This window comes from Peromyscus maniculatus, chromosome X, assembly GCF_049852395.1.
Source record: "Peromyscus maniculatus bairdii isolate BWxNUB_F1_BW_parent chromosome X, HU_Pman_BW_mat_3.1, whole genome shotgun sequence".
Taxonomy (NCBI): domain Eukaryota; kingdom Metazoa; phylum Chordata; class Mammalia; order Rodentia; family Cricetidae; genus Peromyscus; species Peromyscus maniculatus.
Window position 1 is genome coordinate 93481082 of NC_134875.1, and position 11405 is coordinate 93492486.

The 11405-nt window shown below is 40.8% G+C and overlaps 1 protein-coding gene and 1 pseudogene across 1 annotated transcript; both read left to right on the forward strand.

The window, feature by feature from the left end:
* Positions 1 to 246: 246 nt before the first annotated feature.
* On the forward strand, positions 247 to 3131 carry LOC102924313 (melanoma-associated antigen B4-like). Its single transcript, XM_006998105.4, has 3 exons — positions 247 to 424; positions 1458 to 1499; positions 1619 to 3131. The coding sequence occupies exon 3, from the start codon at positions 1666 to 1668 to the stop codon at positions 2674 to 2676; it is 1011 nt and encodes a 336-aa protein (XP_006998167.1). The 5' UTR covers positions 247 to 424; positions 1458 to 1499; positions 1619 to 1665; the 3' UTR covers positions 2677 to 3131.
* Positions 3132 to 6079: 2948 nt separating this feature from the next.
* On the forward strand, positions 6080 to 7208 carry LOC121825690 (ADP-ribosylation factor-like protein 5A pseudogene; annotated as a pseudogene).
* Positions 7209 to 11405: the final 4197 nt, after the last annotated feature.

The following is an 11405-nucleotide window of genomic DNA, read 5'->3' on the forward strand; positions in this document are numbered from 1 at the left end:
AGGATGGGAGGGGCCGGAAGGTGAGGATGACTTCACTTCCTGTTTCTGTGTAGAGGATCATGGGAACAGGATGGGAGGGGCCGGAAGTTGCAGATTTATTATTTGTCTTTGTAGGTCCATAGGAACAGAATGAGAAGTGATTGAAGTTTATGATTACTTTACTTTGTAGTTCTGCTTATGGGTTCACAGGAACAGAATGGGTGGGACCAGAAGTTGAACATTACTTTCCTTCTTGGTTCTGTTTAGTGGTCCACAGAAACAGAATGGGAGGAACCGGAAGTTTAAGATTTCTTCATTTAGTAGTTCTGTTTAGAGGTCCACAGAAACAGAATGGGAGGAGCCGGATGTTAGAGATTACTTCACTTCCGGGTGACGTTCTGCGCCGAGCAGCTTGTTGTCCAGAAAGCGTGGAGATCGATCCTAGGTATTTCTGAGTTTTGGGGTGGGTAACTTACTTTAAAATCATCACAAACTCAACTCTCCCACCCTTGCTTGTCCCTCTGAGCCCTTTAATTCGAAAAGCCGCTTTTGGCTTGCGGCCCAGTGTGCTTTACTAGAGTTTTCAAAAAGACGTGGCAGTTTTCTTCAGATCCGTCTACTTTTCTGCTGTTCTCATAAAACGATGCCTCTGGCAGGAGACAGTTGGATTTAGACAACTGAAATGGAAATATCAGGCTTTAAGGGACTGAGAGAGGCCAGTCTGGAAGATTCCAGGCTCTGTAGCTGGGGTTGGGGTGAACATACACATACTGCTGATGCTATATGGTGGCCTAAGTGGGTGTGTACAGGCACAGGTCTGTACCCCTGTATGGTGGTCTAGGTGGGTCTATCTGCACAGGCCTCTGCTCCTGTGGGGGGGTCTAAGTGGCTTTGGATGGACACAATTATTTATCTGCCTTGTATCGTGGCCTAAGTGGGTCTTTTTGCACAGGCCTCTGTCCCATATGGTGGCCTAAGTGGGTCTGCACAGCTACGGGACTCCACCCCTGTATAAAACCTGAAGGGCTCCTTCACTTTCCCTTAAGAAAGTAAGGCAATAAGAGCTTTCTTGAAAATGCCTTACCTCATTGCCAACAATAAGCTAGACATCATACCTAGGTCAGATAAAGTTAGGATGAGGACTTTAATCACCCTGGAAACAACACTCCTTGTAATAGCAAAAGCTCTCAAGTATCTCCATTTTTGCTAGTGCTGAGTCCCCATTGCCATCTGAATGACGAAGTGGAGAGGAAGGCAGATTAAATTTCTACTTGAGTGATACTGAGCGAGTTTGGAGTGTTAGCTTGAGAAGAGCAAAAGGAAATTGGCATACAGACTTTGCCAACAATAGATATAATTGATTGTGAATGTAAAGTAAGGGAACTCTTGAGTCTTTTTCCCAAGGGACCCTAGTGAAAGACCTGACTCACTCTTGGAAGCCTGAACCTAGACTTAACAAGCTTTCATTTCCTCCACAGGATCTGCAGAATAGAGATTGATCCACGAGTACAGGAGCCCTGGTATGTTCCTAGAAAGATTCTCATCTGGAGAGCTGCAAAAGCAGGTCTTTGTTAAACCCAAGGTATTCTCTACCTGGTAGTACCGTGGTAATTACAGGTTGTCATTGTTACCCTTGCAGATTCCTGTTTTGTCAGCATTCCTGCTTCAACCCTGAACCCAGTCACCATGCCTAGGGGTCAAAAGAGTAAGAGCCGCTCCCGTGCAAAACGCCAGCAGGCACGAAGTGAGCTCCAGGGTCTCCCAGCAGTTCATCACACTGCAGCGGAAGCAGCATCTCCTCCTGCTGACCAGAGTGATGGCTCCAGCTTCCCTGTTGGTTGTACTCTACAGGGGGTGAAAACCCCTGGATCTCTTAGTGCAGATGTGTCTTGTACAGGCTCTGGTGTAGGTGTTAGGAATGCTGTTGTGCTTGCTGATAAGCAAAGTTCAGATACTACCCAGGTAGTGAGCTCCATTCAGCATTCACTTAAAGATCCTATCATGCGGAAGGCTAGTGTGCTGATAGAATTCCTGCTAGACAAGTTTAAGATGAAAGAGGCAGTTACACGGAGTGAAATGCTGGCAGTAGTAAACAAGAAGTATAAGGAACAGTTCCCTGAGATCCTCCGTAGAACCTCTGCACGCCTAGAGCTAGTCTTTGGTATTGAGTTGAAGGAAATAGATCCCAACACTCACACTTATATGCTGGTAGGCAAACTGGGTCTCTCCACTGAGGGAAGTCTGAGTAGCAACTGGGGGTTGCCCAGGACTGGTCTCCTAATGTCCATCCTAGGTGTGATCTTCATGAAGGGCAATCGTGCCAGTGAGCAAGAGGTCTGGCAGTTTCTGAATGGAGTGGGGGTATATGCTGGGAAGAAGCACTTAATCTTTGGGGACCCTGAGGAATTCATAAACAAAGATCTAGTGCAGGAAAATTACCTGGAGTACCGCCAGGTTCCTGGCAGTGATCCCCCAACCTTTGAGTTCCTGTGGGGTCCCAGAGCTCATGCTGAAACCACCAAGATGAAAGTCCTGGAAGTTTTAGCTAAGGTCAATGGCACTGTCCCTAGTGCCTTTCCTAACCTCTACCAGTTGGCTCTTAGAGATCAAGCAGGGGGAGCAAGAAGGAGAGATCAAAGTAGAGCTCGCACTGTTGCCAAAACCAGGGTTCATTCCAAGTCTCGATCCCATAAGTAGCTGAGTCTGTTCTATGGTTTCCACATTGTTTGAAGAACGGTCAGCCTCCTAATTAGTGGAGATTTCATAGACTACCAGAAGCAAAATGTATACACTCTTGACCTTCTATACATTAGTAAAATGTAGATTTTTTTGTTACTTTGCAAATATCCCTTTAATTAGGCAGTGATTTGTGCCATGTTTTATGTTAGCTGCATAAAATTGTTATTGTCATTTGTCAATTTAGTACTTAGAGTTTTGTTACTTTGCAACAAACTGGAAAACACTGCTTTCTTTTTACTGAAGTGTTAACATTTCATTGGAAAAGCGATTTTCATGGAAATATGATGTCATACAATGGTGAAAGAAAAGTAAAGTGGCAATTTTTTAAATTTCATATATGATTGTAATTTGTTAGCTGTATACTTTTTTCCTTGTTAATGCTAAGTGAAATAAAGTTGTATTTGATGACTTTACTCAGCCATTAGAAAGTAATTTTTTATTACTATATTTTCTTCAAGTATTTATTTTTTAATTTTTAATTTTCTTTTCAAGATAGGTTTTTCTCTGAGTAGCTCTGGCTGTCCAAGAACTCACTCTGAAATGTAGACCAGGCTGGCTTTGAACTCAGAGATCCACCTGCTTCTGCCTCCCAAGTTCTGGGATTAAAGGCGTGCACCATCACCGCTGGGCTTATTTTCTTCAAATTTTAATTGAGCATCAGTTCTCTGGAAGTTCCCCTCTTCCCTTCAATAACACTGGATCTAGTAAGAAAAACATGGTATTGTCACTGACAATGAATTATCAGAATCTAGCAGCAGCTACATATAAGAAAGAGGGTAACATACTAGGTAAGATATAAAGGGCATATGAGGAACAGGAGGTTTTTTTTCATTTTTCTTTATTAAATTTTCTACTCACTCTACATACCACCCACAGATCCCATCTCCTCCCTCCTCCTGCCCACCCCCAGCCCTCTTTCCCAAGCCACCCCGCATCCCCACATCCCCCAAATCAAGGTCTCCCATGGGGAGTCAGCAGAGCCCAGCACACTGAGCCTAGGCAGGTCCAAGCCTCTCCCCACTGCACCAAAGCTGTGCAAGGTGTCACACAACAGGCACCATGTTCCAGAAGCCTGCCCATAGATCAGGGAGAGATCCCGATCCCCCTGTCTGGGTGCTCCCCAAACAGTTCGAGCCAAACAACCGACTAGTCCAGTCTCATGGGGGCTCCACAGCCACCAGTCTACAGTTCATGGGCTTCCACCAGTGTGGCTGGTCATCTCTGCACATGCCCCCATCATGATCTCGACGAAGGATGTTTTCTTGAAAGCTAAGTACAAATCACTTTGGAATATATTAGAACAGGCAATTCAAAGGGTATAACTGAATCAAAATGCTGCTCAATGAGTATTACTAGGATTTAACAATTGTGTAATATTTAATCTGCATATGGGGTTGTGGGCTTGTTCTCTGTTAGTAGACAAATTAAAAGTTTGTGTTTTGAGTTAAAGGCTATAAGCCTCACTAAGTAATTATCCAAATTAAGATTTTAAATATTTTTTACCACCAAAATATTGATTCCCCCTTTAGAGTCTCACAAACTATAATGCAAAACATTTGGCAACTGCAATTTTATCAATGGGAAGTAATTTGAGTGAGGCTTTGTAGTGGCCTAGATAAGCCTATAGGAGTGGTAAGGACCAGACTCATGATACTTTTGAGAGCGGAGAAACTATGTCTGAATCAGGAAGCAAACCTTACATGCTCTTGGAATTTGAGGGTGTCACAAAGAAATCTCCACCCGGGGCAAGAATGGACAGTCAGTTCAATGCCCCAGTGCAGATGAATATAGTACATGAACTGTATATAACAATATTTAGTGATTTTATATAAAATATAGGTCATACTTAAAAAGAGTTACTAAGAAGCCATTGAGTGCTCACTGAATATACACAGATAAAGCCAGATTATGTTCCATTAATAGGGAATTTTAAGATGTTACCATCTTCAGTCTAAATAATTTAAGCAGGGCTAAAGAGACAGCTCAGTGGCTAAGAACACTGGCTTCTGTTCCACAGGACCCAGGTTGGATTCACAGCACCCACATGGTGGCTCACAACCATATGTAATTCTAGTTCTAGTAGGTCCAATGCCTTCTGGCTTCCATGGGCACTGCATGTACATGATGCACAGATATACATGCAGGCAAAACATTCATACAGATAAAAAATATGTGTAATGATAACTACCATTTTTTTAAAGACACAGTCTCTGCCTTACACTGTGACTTTTGACCTTTAAAATGCAGTCAAAGAACTTGCAGTTTCTGAAGTTATCAAGAATAGCACGATACACAGCTAGAATAATCACTTGATCTGGATTCCTCAGAAGTAAATAGTGTTGTACTATTCCAAGCCAGAAGCAAGCTTTGTGCCACTGACTCATTTTCTACCCATTACTTACAAACTGTACTTCTGATGATAAACGTCTGATTTCCAACCTCCAGAACTGTTTTACAATACAGAAACCAAGGAATTGGCAATGAAGCTACAAAACATAAATGGGAAAAATGATTAAAGTGAGAGACGGATGCAGGAGGATTGGGATTTTGAGGCCAACCTGCAGGGCCCATCCTAAAGGATTATTGACAATGTAATTGCCTAAAACTCCATAAAAAATAAACTTCAAAAGATTAGAGGTTCACATATCCTAACTTTAAGCTTTCCTATAGAAAATAAGTATCTTTATATAGAAATTACCTAAGAGGCCACGCCTGGATGGCAGTGGTAAGTACAGATAACTATTCTTCCTGTGTAACTGTACAACACCTGCCCTGGGATCTTATTTTACTATTTCAGCTTGGTCACGATTATAATTCTTGGAGCATGTATGTCCCCTATCGGTTATGCAGAGGGGAAATAACCAAGGGATTTCAGGGATATAGCTACTGTCTAGAAGTCTTCCAAGAGACAAATTCTGCTCAAGAAAAGGAATTGCAGAGATCCCAGCCTGGGTTCTCTTCTCAGACCTCGAAGGGTGTTGTGGGTTTACACTGATACCTCATCGCTTGATGCACCATGTTCCTAGGTACAGGAGAGCTTTGCTCTGCACAGGTGACCTGAGAGGAAGAGTATTCTACACAGGACATAATTCCTTTAAGTATTGTGTGATCTTACTCATATGTCTAATGTGAATCTAATGTGAAACACTTGGAATCCAACAAGTTGAGAGTTAAAGGATCAGGAGGTAGGAAGGGTTGCAGAAAAGCTGATCCCTGTGTAGTAAGCTTCAGTTGGAAGTAATAAACCTCATCATATGGTACCATTTGGTGACTACTGATAGTAATAGTATTCTGTAATTTCAAATGCTAGAAGAAAAGATTAATATTTTCACTACAAAGAAATAAATGTTTTCAGACAACGCGGCGGCGATGTCCGCGAGCCAGGCAAACGCCGCAGCGGTAGCGGCGGGGCCTCGCGCGTGGCTGGGCGGCCTGGGCTGCGGCCTCCCCTCCGGTCCCTGGGAGCGGGCGCGCGGCGGGCGCGGGAGCAGTGGCGGAGGCCCCGGCGCGTCCTTCTGCCCCGCAGCCTGAGCCCGGGCGGCTGGAGGGCTCCGCTGCCCGAGGATGGGAATTCTCTTCACCCGGATCTGGAGGCTGTTCAATCACCAGGAGCACAAAGTTATCATTGTTGGGCTGGATAATGCAGGGAAAACGACCATCCTTTACCAGTTTTCCATGAATGAAGTTGTACATACATCCCCTACAATAGGAAGTAATGTGGAGGAGATTGTGGTTAATAATACACGTCTCCTGATGTGGGATATTGGAGGTCAAGAATCGCTTCGATCTTCCTGGAACACTTACTATACTAACACTGAGTTTGTAATAGTTGTTGTGGACAGCACAGACAGAGAAAGAATTTCAGTAACTAGAGAAGAGCTCTACAAAATGCTGGCCCACGAGGACTTAAGAAAAGCTGGATTGCTGATTTTTGCTAATAAACAAGATGTTAAAGAATGCATGACAGTAGCAGAGATCTCCCAGTTTTTGAAGCTAACGTCTATAAAAGAGCACCAGTGGCATATCCAAGCATGCTGCGCTCTTACTGGCGAGGGGTTATGCCAAGGACTCGAGTGGATGATGTCACGGCTGAAGATCAGATGATCTCTACTGACCTCTTCTCACAGACTCTGTATCAACAAAGTGCTGGACTTTACCTGCAAGCTGCAAAAAAAACGGTTGAGATATATTTATAATAAACTGATTTAAGTGTTTTTCTACAAGAAGGAAAATGAAGACCACTCATTTGAAAACAAAGATGAACGTCACCGCCCAGTTTGCTCTCATTCCTTCCGAAGTGCATCGAAGCTGTGACTGACATTTCTCACGATGAATCCTCTCCGGATGTGGTAGAGCTGTGGCGAGTACGAAGGGAGAGGAAGACATTTGAACTGTAGAGCTTTATTGTCCGAGTGCTTTGCCCTTCCCACCCCACCCCAAGTTGAATGTTCCCTTCTCATTACGTTGAATCAAATACAAATCAGCACAGATACCGTTCCCAGTTTTAAAAAATATACATTTTGGCATAACTCAACAGCTTTTGCAATCAAATGTTTTTCTTCAGTTACGAATGTTATGAAAGTATTTTGCTTAAAGTTGAATATGTATTGTGTATATACCTCAAGTTCAGGTTAATGGCTTTGATTTGTGTTCTAAAGAAAAGCAGATAATACAATAATAACCTTAGTTATTATTACCCTAATGTTATTCAGTACCAACGTTAGTGTTAAGGGTCATTTTTGTAGTTTCCCTTCTGTTCTCTGTATTGTTCTAACAAGCCAGCCCTGACCTAGAATTGTTGAGCTGCTCCTTAAAAACAAAACAGGAAAAAGCTTGACATTGTATACCAATTTTTCTTGCTCAGTAATTGAGATGGACAAATGTAACACAAGTGAGTAGAGTGTCTGCTAGACTCCTGGCCAGGAGTGACTGGGCAGAATTATAGACAGAGCAGTTACCAGACTTTCCCTTCTGTTGATCCTATGCCATCTCAGCTACTAATCAGTCATAAGTTGTGATTAAAACTACCAGGTCATTTTTAATTGAAAATCATGGTGTGAAATATATCTGCCCAAAGAGGAAACATTCTATAAATAGTAGTAATTAATTTAGCTGCAGCTTTTTAGGTATAACATGACAAACAGCTAAAAATGAATTTGAGAGTAAGCATAAGGCATAATTTTCAGTGAACATTGATAATTTCTCAATTTGCAGATTTATTTATTTCTGTAGGTTTTCTTAACATGTTCTTCTACTGCATAAAATACCTTGTTTAATAGTTAGGAAATCCAAATACTCTGAATGCTTTCGAGAATTTGATTGAAAATTTGACATGTTACATTATTTGTACTAGAAGTAATTTGATCCAAAACACCTTTTATATTTGCTGTTTTTTTTCTAATTTAGCTAAAAGTTGCAGGTATTTCTGTCATATCTATAAACAAAATTACCATGTGTTTTAACATATTCTTGGTGACTCTATATGCCTTTTGTGCCCTGGAAATTTGAAGGTTAGTCAAAACTGTCAAGATTTAGGATATTCAAAAAAAAATTAACTAGTTTTAGTATCAGACTTTAAAATTTCCTAAAGATTTTGATAAGAAATAGAAGTCCACATTACAAGCATTAATGGAGCTTTGAAAAATCTTTCATTAAATGTGAGACACTTAACTGTCTAAACCCATCGGGTGCGGATGAGTGTTAACAGGGATGCTTTGTGTTTGAGATCTGCTGTAAGCCTCCCAGTACATTCTCAGCATTTAATGTTTGTCCACCTGCTCTGAGAAAATCAGCCCTCAATCACTGGGCTTTGTAGTGCTAAGTTCTAGTCATACGTTCTCATACTTCAAATCACGATGAAAAGTTTCCTCTGGTGTATTAGAAAATCCCCTTAAAGACTCACATCTCCTCCGTAGTTCTGTTAAAGACAAACAGCCTCTAATGGAGCCCTTCCCACCCCTCCAGAGCCCAGATCTACAGCTTGCTAAAAAGCTAAATTTTTATTTTTTAATTTGAACAATCATGTGCATAGTTGCTTGGATCACTGTTACATCAGTTCAACACATACCAGCACATTCTGATGTTGCCAGGGTATTGGCTAAAATTTGTTTCTTAGTTGGATGTTTAAAGTGTTTGCTCCATTGTTAAGGTTGGCATAGTATAGTCAGTTATTGATATGTCATAAGAAAGCATGAAACTTTACCACTTTTACAAAATATGAGGTTTTTGGTTTTTTAACCCTTTTAAGCTAAGCATCAAAAAATATGATTCTTGTGTACTTGTACATAAAAACAAAATTATAACTGAGTAAAAAGAGATTTAATATATGAAAATATCAAAACTGTCAAACAGTATTAGGCCTAACTATGGCAGAGTACCCCTTGATGTCATGCTGGCAGTTTACATGTCATGGGGCAGAACTCAGCAAGCCCTGTGGTTTCTGATGTTAATATGCGACTTCTGGGTGTAAACAAACATCTCATTTAACCTCACTGTGCTCAGCTCTGAAAAGAACAAAGATTTATACCTCTGTACATGTGAATAGATTTAAGTGTCCCGTTTTGATACTAATTTTGAAAGTTGTTTAACTTCTCTTGATATCTTGGTAAAAGTGGCCATAAGATAAATCATTTGGATATATTTGATTTTGTCATAACATTTATAAAGTGTATGTTTCCCATTATATTGAGAGTTTTATTTTAAAAATTCAGTTTCCCTTATATTTCTAGCACACCTTGGCCATCATAGTAGACAAAGAATACAGAGAAGACAAGTGGGCTGGGCAGTGGGGAATGAGTATTCATTTTCTTGTGACATTTTGCCTTAAGAATAAAAAGGTGCATTAGCACTGCTGGTTGGCATTTTGAATGCAGGTGGTAAACCTAGTCTTACGTAAGCATAGCATGAGGTAGAAGGAATAAGAGTGTGTTTCCTGGCCTTGAAGAAGTGCCTCGTAGGTAGTCACAGGAAGTCGCAGGTAAGTGTGGGGAGTGTGAGGACAGGCAAGAGGTCCCTAAGGTGTCTTTTCCTTTTGTCTGAGTGTATAGTATTAAGAAGCCGAGAAGAGAGACAGTATTGGTCCTCTCTTACAGGCACTTTATATTTCTTGCTGTAACTGCAGCAATCACATACAGTACAGACAACCTCAAAATCTGTTTATATTAGTGTAAATAAATAAAAAAAATCATAGCCAGCTGTCTAGTTTTTTTCTGCAGGCATTTTTGGGAATGCATCTATAGTCTGTTCTACTTTGTTAATAGGGGATAACAGCACATCCTAGATCTTATGTGAACTTTGGGATCTTCTAATTGCTCTTGGTATCCTGGTATCATTCTCATTTTCAAGGCAAGGTAGAGAGGGTTTCTTTATACAGCAGATTTGACCACTTCGTTCTCCAAACACAACGTGGAATTTCTTGTTCAGGAGCACCTTTCAGAGCTCAGCTAGCCCTTACTGTCCTAGATGTTTCCTCACCACCAATGAAGGTTGCTCGTTTTCATCTAACGGGATCCTAAACTACCGGGAACCATTGTTCCCAGACCACTGGGTTTTCAGTAACAACTTTAATTCTGTTTGTCCACCTACCATGACTTGACCCATTGCTGGGGACCTTTGCATCACCAGAGATTCTGAGTCTTATCAGGAGACTAGATTCAGGTTGTGGTATAGAGATACCAGTAGAAGACTCATGTTATACTATATTTAGCCCCTTAATTTTACTTAATATTAACTTCTTACGCTGACAGCTAGATTCAGAAAGAGAAGAAAAATACATAGACTATTTCAGGTCCTTGAGCTATGATTTAGGACCAAAGTCCATTGCTACATTCACATTATCCTCATATAAACAAGATTAATGATGTTTTGGAGAATACCAGTTCAGCTGGCTTAATATGGGGAAGGTTGACAAAACAAGACTGTATATAGGGTTGAACGTGAAGACAGCCTAAGTTGATTTCCCACATTCCATTTTTCTTCGTGTTTGCTTAAATAGCAAAGATCAGCATTAAATGTCTAAAGGAATTTGTAACTTGAGACCTGGTATTACAAAACAAACTTGCTGAAACAAGCATTAAAAGACAGCAAAATACGCAATACGTGGTGGTGTGAGTCTAATTCCAGCATTCAAAATGTGAGACAGGAGAATTGCTGGGAGTACAAGGTCAACCTGGGCTGAATAGGATCAGCCACCAAGACTACATAGCAAAAGACTATCACAAAAAGGAAGGAAGGAAGAAAAACAGCCAGCAATCAACCATCATGTGTTTCTGTAGAATCAGATCTTATAGAAAATAAAGATTCAGGATGCTACTTAAAATACAACTTCTGTGCCACGTTCCTCAGCAGGTGCAATCATTGAAGACCATGATAGTGGAGTAAAGAAAAGCAGAATTTAGCACTCTGGATGCTTAAGTGAGTGCTTGTATTTAACCCTAAAATTGTTTGAAATTGGGAAGAAATGTAACAGGATACAATTGGGCTAATTATGCAATATTTCATCTTTTCAATTCTCTGAACTCTGTACTGTTCCTAAAATGGAAGAGTGAGTCTCTTTGGTGTTGCCTGCTCAATGTATGGATCTTCGGTAGACATTTCTCATAGTGTAAACTTAAGAAGTGCCTGACATTTATTTGTGTTGATTTCTAAGTCCATGTAATAAATGATAACGTGTTTAAAAAAAAAAGAAA